Source organism: Myzus persicae, unplaced genomic scaffold (assembly GCF_001856785.1).
Source record: "Myzus persicae strain clone G006 unplaced genomic scaffold, MPER_G0061.0, whole genome shotgun sequence".
Lineage (NCBI taxonomy): Eukaryota > Metazoa > Arthropoda > Insecta > Hemiptera > Aphididae > Myzus > Myzus persicae.
The window spans coordinates 127,364-142,292 of NW_019104119.1; the positions used below are offsets into that span (position 1 = coordinate 127,364).

General features: G+C 25.3%; 3 protein-coding genes across 6 annotated transcripts; 1 reads left to right on the forward strand and 2 right to left on the reverse strand.

Moving 5' to 3' along the window:
• Positions 1 to 1,057: 1,057 nt before the first annotated feature.
• On the forward strand, positions 1,058 to 3,364 carry LOC111038926. The gene is made up of 3 exons (XM_022322199.1): positions 1,058 to 1,184; positions 1,255 to 1,404; positions 3,271 to 3,364. The coding sequence occupies exons 1-3, from the start codon at positions 1,073 to 1,075 to the stop codon at positions 3,318 to 3,320; spliced, it is 312 nt and encodes a 103-aa protein (XP_022177891.1). The 5' UTR covers positions 1,058 to 1,072; the 3' UTR covers positions 3,321 to 3,364.
• Positions 3,365 to 3,977: 613 nt separating this feature from the next.
• Positions 3,978 to 5,627, reverse strand: LOC111038924. 2 transcript variants are annotated; one of them, XM_022322198.1, is made up of 4 exons: positions 5,146 to 5,627; positions 4,555 to 4,916; positions 4,263 to 4,331; positions 3,978 to 4,180 (listed from the first exon to the last, which is right to left on the reverse strand). In XM_022322198.1, exons 2-4 carry the CDS (start codon positions 4,792 to 4,794, stop codon positions 3,998 to 4,000), a joined length of 492 nt encoding a protein of 163 aa, XP_022177890.1. In that variant the 5' UTR covers positions 4,795 to 4,916; positions 5,146 to 5,627; the 3' UTR covers positions 3,978 to 3,997. The 2 variants fall into 2 exon arrangements, with proteins under 2 accessions (XP_022177890.1, XP_022177889.1); XM_022322197.1 differs by having other exon boundaries at positions 4,555 to 5,627.
• A 1,832-nt stretch (positions 5,628 to 7,459) lies between these two features.
• LOC111038938 lies at positions 7,460 to 10,649 on the reverse strand. 3 transcript variants are annotated; one of them, XR_002605040.1, is made up of 5 exons: positions 9,775 to 10,649; positions 8,628 to 8,948; positions 8,037 to 8,398; positions 7,745 to 7,813; positions 7,460 to 7,662 (listed from the first exon to the last, which is right to left on the reverse strand). XR_002605040.1 is itself a non-coding variant. In XM_022322201.1 (4 exons), the coding sequence occupies exons 2-4, from the start codon at positions 8,412 to 8,414 to the stop codon at positions 7,480 to 7,482; spliced, it is 630 nt and encodes a 209-aa protein (XP_022177893.1). In that variant the 5' UTR covers positions 8,415 to 8,948; positions 9,775 to 10,649; the 3' UTR covers positions 7,460 to 7,479. The 3 variants fall into 3 exon arrangements, 2 of the variants coding, with proteins under 2 accessions (XP_022177893.1, XP_022177894.1); XM_022322201.1 differs by having other exon boundaries at positions 8,037 to 8,948; XM_022322202.1 differs by lacking the exon at positions 9,775 to 10,649 and having other exon boundaries at positions 8,037 to 9,133.
• Between the last annotated feature and the right edge of the window lie 4,280 nt (positions 10,650 to 14,929).

The window sequence follows — 14,929 nt, forward strand, 5'->3', positions numbered from 1 at the left end:
ATCGAGTAGATATCCAATGTTGTAAATATTTCTACTTCAAACGCTCACAAAAATTTTATTTGACGTTTCATTAAACACCTTTTCTTTATTAAGGTATTCAAACTTAAAAGGAATCTCAACGTGTTCAGTTTTAAAATCTTAGATATAAAAAGAAAAATATTTATGAATTTCTAACTCAATATAATTTGCGATTTTTCATGATTCTTACGAAACTTGTCAATAGTCATAAAAAAAAAAAACACACTCATCATTGTGTAATCAATACATTCATTGCGCCTCTCAGAATCCAAAATTTGAACTCAATAATCACTTTATACGAAAAACGATGCTTAGAGAAGGCGGTCTGTAGTCTATAATCAGTTGTATGATATCATTGTGATTTAATATAATATACCTATATAACTAGGCATTATCACTAGAGAAAGTTAAATAAATTTTAGCCAATACAATTTAAAATAAATATCTAATTATGACCATATACTATAAAGTAATTTATTTTTACCATTGTAATTTACATGTCGTATGATCACTGAGTGTATTATTATTTCATCACATATTATTGTATAATTTTATTTTTGTAATTTGTATACACGTTTATTTACCAACTGTGTTCTACGATTTTTAATTTCCAACCTAACTGCCTATATTTAAAGATTACATTTCCAAATATTTGTAGTTTTGTACTATTTTAGTCGTAAACTGTGATCACATGAACTTCTTTATTTAAGAATCGAAATTGAGTATTTCACAAGATTAAGAACAATATAAAATACTATACACACTAATTGCCAAACTGTAAAATCAAAATGATCTATAAAAAAAAAAATTAATAAAAATGTACTCATCGTATTATTTTAACAACGTATGACAATTTTTTTAACTTGTATAATAATTAATTTTTTGGTGAGGTAACAATGTTGACAATCTATAGTATAATGTGTTTGAGTGGAACTACATTAAACATTTTAAAATGTTAATTTAGCAGCATGCGAATCCCGCAAGTTACATGCTACAGTACGTGCTTGGATATTTATTTAATGTTTTGTAAATAAACTACTGTCGTAATATTACTATGATCACACCACGCCACTGCCCCACTTTAAATCGGTCGGTGGCAGTGTATAAAAGGTTTCCGAGATCTCGATTCCGGCATAACACATCCTTTTGTGACGAACTATTCTTTGGTGAGTACGAAACGACAGTAACATTGTTTCATTTCGATATCAAATTTATAATATTTTTTTCCATTTACAGTTTTCACTTTAACCCTCAAAAACCAACCACCAAAAACCAAAAATGGGCGCAGAAAAAGTATCCATGAACATCGTCGTCGTCGGACAAGTCCAATCTGCCAAGGCCATCAAATCGGTCGCCAAAGCCACTCCAGCCACCAGCCAATTGATGGTGAGTTAAATAGATTAGACTTCGTTAATTTTAAAATCAAAATATGTTTGAAAATATAACCACAACAATTTATACCAACTCTAAAAATATGACATGTTAAATCTGACGAATTGGACGACTTAAGTTGTTTTACGTTTATGATTATTATCAATTAATTGATTAAATTTGCAAATAAAACAATAAAATAAACTGTTTAAAAACATTGTTCGCATATAAATCTTGTTCCAATAAAAAACAATTAGAATTGCAATTGCGTACAACGATTAAGTATTTCTATTTAATAGTTAAACTAATAAATTAAATTTGAATTACGTGATCACACAATTATCATTCAGATGTTATTTGAAGGTACCCTCATTTTGTTTACAAAATATTCAATTTATAATGATTAACTATATCAATAATTATTATAAGTGGTTTCATATTATTTTTTTTTTATTTTTTTATTAAAGAAAAAAGTCTCGATGACGTGACCATTGTTTTGCTTTACGTATAGGTAGTTACCTAAATAATTTAAATTTGTTTCGTATTAACTTGACATAATAATTGAATATTCAATAAGAAATTTTCTGCTTAGGAAGATTTATATAAGTATAATTAAACAACATTATTTTAATCGTATATGCTCTTCAATAATATTATCTTATAGTTTTACCTAGTTAATGTTCAGTGTTCTGTATAAATTCAGATTTATATTTATATTTTTTAATTTATCAACATTTTTTTCGTTGAACTATAAAATATTATAATAGTTGTTGGAAATGTATGAATACGAGTAGTATTATGCTCTCATAATATTTTTTACTGTACTTTAATGGTATTGAAATAAATTCAGGATAAATTATTTTTTTATTAATGGTAAGTTAAATAGATTAAAGACTTTGTTAAATTTTAAAATCTAAACTTGTTTGAAAATATAAACCAACTATAAAAATATGAAATATTTCATCAGACGAATTGAATGACTTAAGTTTTTTTACGATTAATATTAAAACGAATTTATTGATTAAATGTGCAAATAAAACTATAAAATCAATCTTTTAAAAACATTTTTTTGCATGAAAATCTAGTTTCAATAAAAAACAATTTAATTTGCAATTAAGTACAACGCTTAAGTATTTATATTTCATGGTTGAATTACTAAATTAAATTTGAAATACGTGATCACACAATTATCATTAAAAAATGATTTGTTTGCAAAATAATAAACAAATAATGATACACAATGTTAATTATCATTATAAACATTTTTATATTATATTATTTCACTTTTTATTTTTATTGGAGAAGAAAGTCTCGATGACATGACCATGTTCTTGTATTCAATAATGGTACCTAAATAATTTAAACTTGTTTCATATTAACTTGAAATAATAAAAGTATATTCAATTGGAACTTATCTTCTTAGGAACATTTATTAAAGTATGATTAAACAACATAATTTAAGTTGTTTATACTCTTCAATAATATTATGTAATAGTTTAACCATGTTAATGTTTAGTGTTGTGTATTATAAAAGTATACAGATTTATATTTTTGTATTTCTTGATATATTCATTGAAATTTAGAACATAATACTATTGTAAGAAATTAATTAATACGAATTATTTTTCAAAGGCAGCAACATATTATATAATATTATTCTCTCATAATAATTTTTAATCTATCACGCCATTAAAATAAATGTATGATCAATTATTTTATATTTTATTATTTTAATTTTTAACTTTATTTGATTGGTTCTATATTTTGTTTCCATGTCATGCTTATAATTTTATTGCACTGTTAAACATAATTATAGTTTGAAATGTTAGAGTACAAATTCCATTAATGATTAAGTTAATTTTTTTTTTTGTGTTGTTTCAGAACTGTTAATTCATGAAGTCCATACATTGCAAAACTCAAAAATGCCATAGCCCAAACAGTACAATAATATGTAATTCATATTTGTGTTGACACCTAAAAATAAATCAGTTGTTTCCGTTGCATATACATTTCTGTTTTGTTTATTTTTTTAATCTTTTATTGATTAACTGTCTATAAGACAGAATCATGACATCTTAATCACCTGGTGATGAAATGAATCACATAATTTATATTAAGTACTTTTTATTGTACTTTGTTAGTATGATCATGAATACTTCTGGAACAAGTACCAGTCAAAGGTATAAAAATAATGATAGTAATAATAATTTCATAAATGTTCTAATAATGTACATATACTCTAAAAAAAGATTTTATAAATGAATGAAAAATATATATTAATTTTGGATTTGCCTTAAGCGTGTTTAACCAAGAAGCTAATCACATTATAATTTAATGACTAAAGCAATCCATTATTACTTTTTTATAACTTTAAAATGAAATGATTATAAATCAATTCTCATCATTAAATCAAGTTAAATATTTTAAGTTGTAAATACTAAAATAATATTTAGAGCTACATCTAATAACACAAGTGCAACTTAAAAAATGTGTACTGGAACAATCAAATGCTTTATGCATACATTAAATGTTTTTTTGTAACAATAAATAAATTTTTAAATTATATTTATTTGAAAAAAAATGGCTGATTACACAATTTATTAACGCATTAACTATCAATAAACTTAATATATCTTTCTTTAATTTTATTCAATTTGAACAGAACTTGTATGACTAAATAAGCAACTGTTTTATTTAACAATGACAATAACTTTCTTAAATTAATCTCACATATTCCAAAAAGCATGAAACGAAAGGGTTCGTGAAATCTCCGTAGCATAAAAAACTTGATCTAAATAACAATAAAAACAGAAATTATAAATATGAATACAGTAGATAACATAGAATTCATGATTGACTAAATGCATTTCTACCTGACGTTTTATTCTAGGGTTTCTTTCAATGAATGACCGTTGGTGTAACACGAGACTCATCCGATTTATCTGTAATCAAAAAAAAAGTTTAAAATGAAAATAATACACTTAAGACATTGGAAAAGACATTGTCACTGAGTATAAATTTCCCATTTTTATTTATTTATCATTTTTATTTAAAAATAATATCAGTTTTTTATTAAGTGTATGGATTGAATATATAAGTGTTGAGTGTCAGTGTCATTTACTATCTGAAAACATTCTACAAGACTATAATAATTATGTTAAACACCTCTTTTTCCGTTGCATGACCAACTCCGTATAGTACAATGATATCAAAAACACATATTGATAGACCCATGGTTAGTGTTATTAGCTCTTCACCTTCGTATACTGGTACAGGAAAAAGTATATGATTATAAAATTCATAAAACAGTCTTCCAATGTTTGTCGCAATAATAGTCGATATGACCGGCAAACCATATATTGATCTATTGATAACGATCAAGCAATCGATAACTTCCAAATACATATCTCTCAGGGTACTGATTATTGAATGTCTTAACAGTATTTGTTCATTTATGATGTACACTATCCATCTGATGTATAATATTAGTAGTATGTATTCATAAAATGCAGCACATTCACACACCACTGAAACCAAATACATGGCCTAAAAAATTTTTAAACTATTTTATTTATTTAATATTCCAACTCGCTGTTAAGAAAAAACCCAGTGTTCTGAAAACATTTTAATAATTTGATTGTCTTTATATTTAATGTGCTTGATATATTTTCTAACCCCTAATAATGTCTAAAGATCATAGTTTCAAGATCTATAAAATATAAATTTACTTAAAATATTTTATATGTTGTTTATTACCATAGAACAAGCCGTGTTTGTTTTCCCGTACACGAACCAGCTAACAATAAAAAATTTGGCCACAATTATGTTACTTGCAATAAAATGTACAATAATTCCAGTAATAAAAAGCCAATTATTTTTTATTTTCAGTGGTCTGACCACATTCAGATGTATTAATTTTTCATGAATTTCTTCAAGTTTAGTCAATACCACTGATAGTCGATTATCAAAAAATATGCGCCATACTCTGGATACTATATTTCCAATATACATCATTTCCAAAAAAAACATCATTACTATTGAAGTTATGTCAAAAATGTCTGGATCAACTATTTTTGCCTGTTAAATACAATAACATATAAACAAAACTTATATTATATATTATTATAGTTAAATTGTGTCATATATGCATGCATTTAACATATTATAGATTAATATGGTCTTATTTATTTACTTATAAGTAATCTAATTTACATCGAAGAAAACAGATATAATATGACAATTGGTAGTCCATATATAATAACACAATTTAAAGAAAATACAGTTTATTTGATATAGATCTTTACAAACAACAAGTTGAATAAATTACAAATACATGCAAAAACTTGCTATCATAAATGAAAAACAATAGCTTTTTAAAATAAGTAGCCGATTTACATTTAATTTCAAATTTATAAATACAATGTAAATTTTTTTAAATTTAAGAAATATCAACATTTTAAGTATATCACAAAGAATTATTTGAAATCCAACCAAACGATTTCATTTTTACCTCGCAAGTTTTTAATTTATTTTGTCAAAAAAATCTGCATTACTGACTGCATTGAAATATTAATTCTGTAAAGTGTTATTTGTACCAAAAAATTTTAAAAATTATTCAACACGTTGTAAAGCGCAATTTTCGTTTGATTTTATATTTTATTGATGATCTGTTAGCCTGGGGAGTGGGGACTAATTTCTATCGCGATTTATTCAGAAATATTAAACGTAGGAACTAGCAAATGTCCAACATTACCTATATTTATTATTAATTTTTTTACACAACACATTTTTTTTTCGACTAAATGTAGGTTATTTTTTACTTTAATAATTTGCAATTAAGTACAACGCTTATGTATTTATATTTCATGGTTGAATTACTAAACTAAATTTGAAATACTTAATCACACAATTATCATTAATAAATGATTTGTTTGCAAAATAATAAACAATGATACACATTATTAATTATCAATATTAATTGTTAACAAAGTTGATGTTTAGTGTTTTGTATTCTAAAAGTATGCAGATTTATATTTTTGTATGAAATTATTCATTAATTAATTCGTTGAAATTTATAACATTATGTCATTGTTAGAAATTTATTAATACGAATTTTTCTTCATAGGTAGCAACATATTATACTAAATTATTCTCTCATAATACATTTTAATCTATTACGCCAGCAAAAGAAATGTATGATCAATTATTTTATATTTTATAATTTTAATTTTTAATTTTATTTGCTTGAATATATATTTTTTCAATTTTGCTTTTTTTTTATTGCATCGTAAAATATGATTATAGTTGTTTGAAATGTTTGAATACAAATTCTATAAATGATTAAGTTAATTTTATTTTTTCAGAACTGTTAATTCATGAAGTCCATACATTGCAAAACTCAAAAATGCCATAGCCCAAACAGTACAATAATATGTAATTCATATTTGTGTTGACACCTAAAAATAAATCAGTTGTTTCCGTTGCATATACATTTCTGTTTTGTTTATTTTTTTAATCTTTTATTGATTAACTGTCTATAAGACAGAATCATGACATCTTAATCACCTGGTGATGAAATGAATCACATAATTTATATTAAGTACTTTTTATTGTACTTTGTTAGTATGATCATGAATACTTCTGGAACAAGTACCAGTCAAAGGTATAAAAATAATGATAGTAATAATAATTTCATAAATGTTCTAATAATGTACATATACTCTAAAAAAAGATTTTATAAATGAATGAAAAATATATATTAATTTTGGATTTGCCTTAAGCGTGTTTAACCAAGAAGCTAATCACATTATAATTTAATGACTAAAGCAATCCATTATTACTTTTTTATAACTTTAAAATGAAATGATTATAAATCAATTCTCATCATTAAATCAAGTTAAATATTTTAAGTTGTAAATACTAAAATAATATTTAGAGCTACATCTAATAACACAAGTGCAACTTAAAAAATGTGTACTGGAACAATCAAATGCTTTATGCATACATTAAATGTTTTTTTGTAACAATAAATAAATTTTTAAATTATATTTATTTGAAAAAAAATGGCTGATTACACAATTTATTAACGCATTAACTATCAATAAACTTAATATATCTTTCTTTAATTTTATTCAATTTGAACAGAACTTGTATGACTAAATAAGCAACTGTTTTATTTAACAATGACAATAACTTTCTTAAATTAATCTCACATATTCCAAAAAGCATGAAACGAAAGGGTTCGTGAAATCTCCGTAGCATAAAAAACTTGATCTAAATAACAATAAAAACAGAAATTATAAATATGAATACAGTAGATAACATAGAATTCATGATTGACTAAATGCATTTCTACCTGACGTTTTATTCTAGGGTTTCTTTCAATGAATGACCGTTGGTGTAACACGAGACTCATCCGATTTATCTGTAATCAAAAAAAAAGTTTAAAATGAAAATAATACACTTAAGACATTGGAAAAGACATTGTCACTGAGTATAAATTTCCCATTTTTATTTATTTATCATTTTTATTTAAAAATAATATCAGTTTTTTATTAAGTGTATGGATTGAATATATAAGTGTTGAGTGTCAGTGTCATTTACTATCTGAAAACATTCTACAAGACTATAATAATTATGTTAAACACCTCTTTTTCCGTTGCATGACCAACTCCGTATAGTACAATGATATCAAAAACACATATTGATAGACCCATGGTTAGTGTTATTAGCTCTTCACCTTCGTATACTGGTACAGGAAAAAGTATATGATTATAAAATTCATAAAACAGTCTTCCAATGTTTGTCGCAATAATAGTCGATATGACCGGCAAACCATATATTGATCTATTGATAACGATCAAGCAATCGATAACTTCCAAATACATATCTCTCAGGGTACTGATTATTGAATGTCTTAACAGTATTTGTTCATTTATGATGTACACTATCCATCTGATGTATAATATTAGTAGTATGTATTCATAAAATGCAGCACATTCACACACCACTGAAACCAAATACATGGCCTAAAAAATTTTTAAACTATTTTATTTATTTAATATTCCAACTCGCTGTTAAGAAAAAACCCAGTGTTCTGAAAACATTTTAATAATTTGATTGTCTTTATATTTAATGTGCTTGATATATTTTCTAACCCCTAATAATGTCTAAAGATCATAGTTTCAAGATCTATAAAATATAAATTTACTTAAAATATTTTATATGTTGTTTATTACCATAGAACAAGCCGTGTTTGTTTTCCCGTACACGAACCAGCTAACAATAAAAAATTTGGCCACAATTATGTTACTTGCAATAAAATGTACAATAATTCCAGTAATAAAAAGCCAATTATTTTTTATTTTCAGTGGTCTGACCACATTCAGATGTATTAATTTTTCATGAATTTCTTCAAGTTTAGTCAATACCACTGATAGTCGATTATCAAAAAATATGCGCCATACTCTGGATACTATATTTCCAATATACATCATTTCCAAAAAAAACATCATTACTATTGAAGTTATGTCAAAAATGTCTGGATCAACTATTTTTGCCTGTTAAATACAATAACATATAAACAAAACTTATATTATATATTATTATAGTTAAATTGTGTCATATATGCATGCATTTAACATATTATAGATTAATATGGTCTTATTTATTTACTTATAAGTAATCTAATTTACATCGAAGAAAACAGATATAATATGACAATTGGTAGATCATATATAATAACACAATTTAAAGAAAATACAATTTATTTGATATAGATCTTTACAAACAACAAGCTGAATAAATTAAAAAATATAAATACATGCAAAAACTTGATATCATAAGAGAAAAAATAGCTTTTTAAAAGAAGTAGCCGAGTTACATTTAATTTCAAATTTAATAATACAATTAATATTTTTTTTTAATTCAAGAAATATCAGCGTTATAAGTATATCACAAAAAATTAATTGAAATCCAACCAAACGATTTCATTTTTATCTCTCATGTTTTTAATTTATTTTGTCAAAAAAAATCTGCATTACTGACTGCATTAAAATATTAATTGTGTAAAGTGTTATTTGTACCAAAACATTTTATAAATTATTCAACACGTTGAAAAGCGCAATTTTCGTTTGATTTTATATTATATTGATGATCTGTTAGCCTGGGGTATGGGGACTATTATTGCTATCGCGATTTATTCAGAAATATTAAACGTAGGAACTAGCAACTGTCCAACATTACCTAAGTTTATTATTAATTTGTTTACACAACACATTTTTTTTTCGACTGAATGTAAGTTATTTTTTACTATAATAATTTCTACACCTTTCCTTAGGATACGTGGGAATCATAAATAATAATAAAATAAAAAATGTTTTTTACCCATTGAATATTTGAGTGATACATGACATTGAGTCCAAAACAAATGGAAATGCATCGTAGTGTGTAAAACATCATCTTAAACTTTCCTTGATTGTAGCTAACACTGCCCCCACCGCAGGTTAAAAAAAACCAATTAAAGGCATTTAATATTGGTCGTACACTCATAATATTCGCTTATATTCTTTTTCAATTTCTTATAGTAAAGCAAACTTCAGTCCGTTTGTCTATTGTTTAAGATATTTTCGTGTTCAAATGCTATCCATATCAATCGAATGAAAACTATTTTTGAAAATGTACAGATATTCAAATAGAATTATTTAATATGACTATTTTATTTGAATATGTGTTACAATGTTATACCTTATGTGCTAAGAAAATTATAGGTATACATTTTAATATAATAATAATGTTCCTTTAATTTAATTTGCCAATATATTTTATTTGAGGAAGAAGATGGATAATGGCAACTTTGGTCCAAGACTTCCGAATACGTCATCAGATTATTTATTACCAATCCTTTGTGTATTTATGATGTGTCTTATTGAATTTGACTATTATTATGAACAATAACTGTGTAAGTGTATGCCAAAGACAACGGGTGAATTTATTTGTTTGGCACTAATTAAAATGGTTTAATACATTACAAACAAATAATTTGAGCATGGGAACGTCAACATGTTTACACAATCAAACGTTATTAATAAAAAAATTTATATTTCAAGTATTTGTCGTGACAGAATATTTACAAAAAAATTAAGCTGAACAGTTTAATTTCAATAAAAACAATTATTAACTTTTAATATTTAAATAGTTTTGAAAAGTTAGTTTTTACGTGTTTCGTAGAGTGTTGTCGGAAGAAACAGTAACCCAATTAACTAAAATATGTCTTCTATTATTTAGTTAATAAATAATGGGAGTAACAAAAAATATATATAAATTGTGAATTATTGAACAATATACATTCACATTTTGTCATTTAAAATTAAAATAATAATATATTAAAATAATTATTTTTGAGTACTATAATAAGCACATATTAAAGTTCCTACTTTTTTTTTCATTCATCTATTTAATCATCATAATATTCAATATAAATAATGTATTTGAGTATTTTGTTACCTACTTTTAAATTTAATATGATTGGCAACATAAACCAATATCATAAATATAATTAATGTCGTAGTATATACAGATATGTATAACTTTATTTCTTATTACTGAAGCCGGGTCGCATGAGCAATCACTTAAAGTGTAACATAATTATTTATTCTTTGTTCCAAAATAATTTTTTTTTTTTTCAAAATGTTTTGTTCCAAAATTACTACTTTTTTTGTTACAACATTTTTTTTCAAAATTTCTTGTTTTCAAAATTTTTTTTCCCAATTAATTATTATTTCTTTTTTTAAAAATTTGTTTTTCTAAAATAATCATTTTTGTTACAAAATTTTGTTTTGAACATTTATTTTTTCAATATTTTTTTCTAACATAATTATTTTTGTTTCTTTATAAAATAATTTTATTTCTTTTTTCAAAATTTCTTGTTGTCAAAAACTCTTCTTTTTTCAAAATTTTTTATCCAAAATAATTCAACTTCTTTTTTTCAAGTTTTTTTTTTCCAAAATAATTAAATATCTTCTTTTCAACATTTTTTTTCCACAATTTGAGATTTACTATTACCAATAGTGGGTCCTACTACATTTAAAACAGAGTACACTTCATCGTCCACATTACTGTATTGTTCGGTGAATGTCGTTAGCAATATGAGTGCTGCTGTTGCTTGCTTCATTGTAACACGAAACACATGCTCAGATGATGCTTCTTCGACGTCATCAACAACTTCAGTGCCACGAACGGAATCGGTTATATCATTGTCTGTCATAATACCAGAAATGGCAACATCATCGTCGATTTCAACAAAATCATCAATGGTTTCTTCCGCGATTCCATAACGACTTGCTATCATGCTCTGACATTATCTGTCATCCGTATCAGTATTTTCGATTATGGGTATCAATAATCGTAATCCTCGTCTTTCTCAGCTCACAAAGTCACATGGTACAAAGCAGTTCGCGATTGTTGACGCGATTGTTGATTTTATAAAAAAGGACAAATAATTATGTTAGAAAAAATATTGAAAAAATAAATGTTCAACACAAAATTTTGTAAAAAAAATGATTATTTTAGAAAAACAAATTTTTAAAAACAGAAATAATTATTAATTCTATTAATCTACTGTTCATTATTTATAATAATTCAGGGCCATTGACTCTATGCTGTATCGTTATTGCGTTCTAGAAAATCGAATATATGGCCCGAAGATTGCTGGATATTTAGACCCAAAATAATACATACACAACGCCCTGAATTTAAACACAAATGAGCAAAATTTGGCTTACAAGGTTGCCATCAATTTTCTTTGAGAGGGTTTAAAAAAGTAAAATTGTGTGTAAGATCAAAACATAAAATTTTTAGAAAAAAATTTGAAAAAAGAATTTGAAAAAAAAAAATTTGATACGAAAATTTGCAAAAAAAAAAAAGTAAGAGGTATTTGTGATTTCACCGAAAACATAATATCATCTACTGTTCTTTATTTATAATAATTTAGGGCCATTGACTATATGCTGCATCGCTATTGCGTTCTAGAGAATCGAATATGTGGCCCGATGGTTGCTGGATATTTAGGCCCAAAATAAAAAAAACCCATCAACCTTAATTATTTAATGACGAGCATATTTGGCATGCAAGGTTGTCATCAATTATCTCTGAGAGGATTTAAAAAATTAAAATTGTATGTAAGATCAAAACATAAATTTTGTTAAAAAAAAAATTTGAAAAAAAAAAAATTTTGATACGAAAATTTGCAAAAAAAAAAGTAAGAGGTATTTGTGATTTCACCGAAAACATATCATCTACTGTTCTTTATTTATAATAATTAAGGGATATTGACTGTATGCTGTATCGCTTTTGCGTTCTAGAGAATCGAATATGTGGCCCGATAGTTGCTGGATATTTAGCCCAAAATTTTTTTATTTACCCATCAACCGTAATTATTTAATGACGAGCAAATTTGGCATACAAGGTTGCCATCAATTATATTTGAGAAGAATTTAAAAAAGAAAAATTGTGTGTAAGATCAAAACAAAAAATTTTTTAAAAAAAAAATTTGAAAAAAAGAATTTGAAAAAAAAAATTTGATACGAAAATTTGCAAAAAAAAAAAGTAAGAGGTATTTGTAATTTCCAAAATAAAAAAAACCCATCAACCTTAATTATTTAATGACGAGCATATTTGGCATGCAAAGTTGTCATCAATTATCTCTGAGAGGATTTAAAAAAGAAAAATTGTGTGTAAGATCAAAACAAAAAATTGTTTAAAAAAAAAATTTAAAAAAAAAAAATTTTGATACGAAAATTTGCAAAAAAAAAAAAGTAAGATATATTTGTAATTTCACCGAAAACATATCTTCTACTGTTCATTATTTATAAGAATTCGGGGACATTGACTCTATGCTGTATATCGCTATTGCGTTCTAGAGAAGCGAATATATGGCCCGAAGATTGCTGGATATTTAGGCCCAAAATAAAAAATACACAAAAAATTTGAGAAGTGTTTCCATTCAATAGTGTCTGTGATAATTTCACCATAGCAGGTCTAGTTTTGGCAATTGGTAGGTTGTGTTGATCATAACTCGTAAGACTAGTAAGGAAAAAACAAAAGTAGGAAAGTATCCAAACTGTATATGATTTTTATATTTTTTATGTGGGTATTTGATAGTGATGCTAGTTTTTGATTTTAAACTTAATATAAAGTATGTAAATATTATATTGAATATTCCCTACCCAAAAAGATGAACAAAAGCAAATAATTACTGCTTTAAACAAAGTGTGGCAAGTGCACGTGCAGTGAGTGACATTTTATCCTATTAATATTGAATTCTTAAATATTTTGAGGTCCAAAATAACTATCTATTTTTCAAATTTTTTTTTTTTAAATAAATTTATTTTTAAATTTTAATTTTTCCAAGACTACTCGTTTACTATATTTAATGTCCATAAAATAAAAACCATAGTCTTGTTTAAAATGTTTAAATATAGAATAAGAAGGTGGTATAATATTGTCGTTACTTAAACAATTCTACCTGTGTAACGAAATTATAACGACAATCGTAGTCTATAACGAATTACAGCACACAACTTAGTCTTCAGGACTCCATTCAATAGTAACATAGACATAAAAAAAGGTTATAAGAACTTAGAACGACACTAATAAAATAAACAAGTTAATTGACGGAAGTTACTGATTTATTTTGCAATGTCAATACATATAATTATTATAATTAAAAAAAAAAAAAAAATTAAGTACTGTTTGGGCTATGGCATTTTTGAGTTTGAATTTGATGTGGTCTTGAATTAACAGTTCTGGAACAAAACAAACAATATTCGATTAATATAAAATACTAAAATATAAAAGTTTACAATATTTCGACGGTTACAAGGAAAAAGGGCGTAAACGACATTTTGGTCAAAAATGAGTTAAGAGTATTTTGGCGTAAACGCCACGATTCTTTATCGATAGAGCTAACGATTGTATCGATACGATTTTTTTACGAATAACTATCGATGTTTCAGTATTTAGCGTAACCGCCATTCGTTATCAGGCGTGTAGTTATTGTTGGGCGTAAACGACTTTGGGTAGGCGTAAGCGACTATTAAATAATATTCGATGTTGTAAACGACATTTTTCGTCTACACCCAATAATTCTGTTGCCAACATCAGATGTTAGATGCTAACATATGATAATGAATAATGATACGCATTTGTGCCATTTTCGGGCCGGTTGGCGGTTACAGTGGCTACATGTTCACTTCACATCATTCAAGATTTTAGTAAGTTTTACTACCTAATTATTACATAAATACAAGTATTATTTTTATATTATAATGGTCATCTTTATATTTACTATCAGCTTTCAATTTCGATAATATGTAAACCCACTTAATAATACTTGGTTCATACAATTACTGTTGAGTGCTGGCGCAAACTGCTGTGTAATCATCATAGTTTATTTTTGTCTTTATGGCTCATTATGTCGTACGCTTAGTATATTTTAAAATTAAGTTTCCCATTTTTATAATAATATTATTTTCTATTTTGT

Excerpts from the sequence above, each read along its gene's own strand:
- LOC111038926 (XM_022322199.1), top strand. The coding sequence starts at position 1,073 with ATGATCACACCACGCCACTGCCCCACTTTAAATCGGTCGGTGGCAGTG. Across the intron at positions 1,185-1,254 it reads TTGTGACGAACTATTCTTTG|TTTTCACTTTAACCCTCAAA; the intron begins GTGAGTACGAAA and ends TTCCATTTACAG. Across the intron at positions 1,405-3,270 it reads CAGCCACCAGCCAATTGATG|AACTGTTAATTCATGAAGTC; the intron begins GTGAGTTAAATA and ends GTGTTGTTTCAG.
- LOC111038924 (XM_022322197.1), bottom strand. The coding sequence starts at position 4,932 with ATGTATTTGGTTTCAGTGGTGTGTGAATGTGCTGCATTTTATGAATAC. Across the intron at positions 4,332-4,554 it reads GTCATGCAACGGAAAAAGAG|ATAAATCGGATGAGTCTCGT; the intron begins GTGTTTAACATA and ends TTTTGATTACAG. Across the intron at positions 4,181-4,262 it reads ACCCTAGAATAAAACGTCAG|ATCAAGTTTTTTATGCTACG; the intron begins GTAGAAATGCAT and ends ATTGTTATTTAG.
- LOC111038938 (XM_022322201.1), bottom strand. The coding sequence starts at position 8,414 with ATGTATTTGGTTTCAGTGGTGTGTGAATGTGCTGCATTTTATGAATAC. Across the intron at positions 7,814-8,036 it reads GTCATGCAACGGAAAAAGAG|ATAAATCGGATGAGTCTCGT; the intron begins GTGTTTAACATA and ends TTTTGATTACAG. Across the intron at positions 7,663-7,744 it reads ACCCTAGAATAAAACGTCAG|ATCAAGTTTTTTATGCTACG; the intron begins GTAGAAATGCAT and ends ATTGTTATTTAG.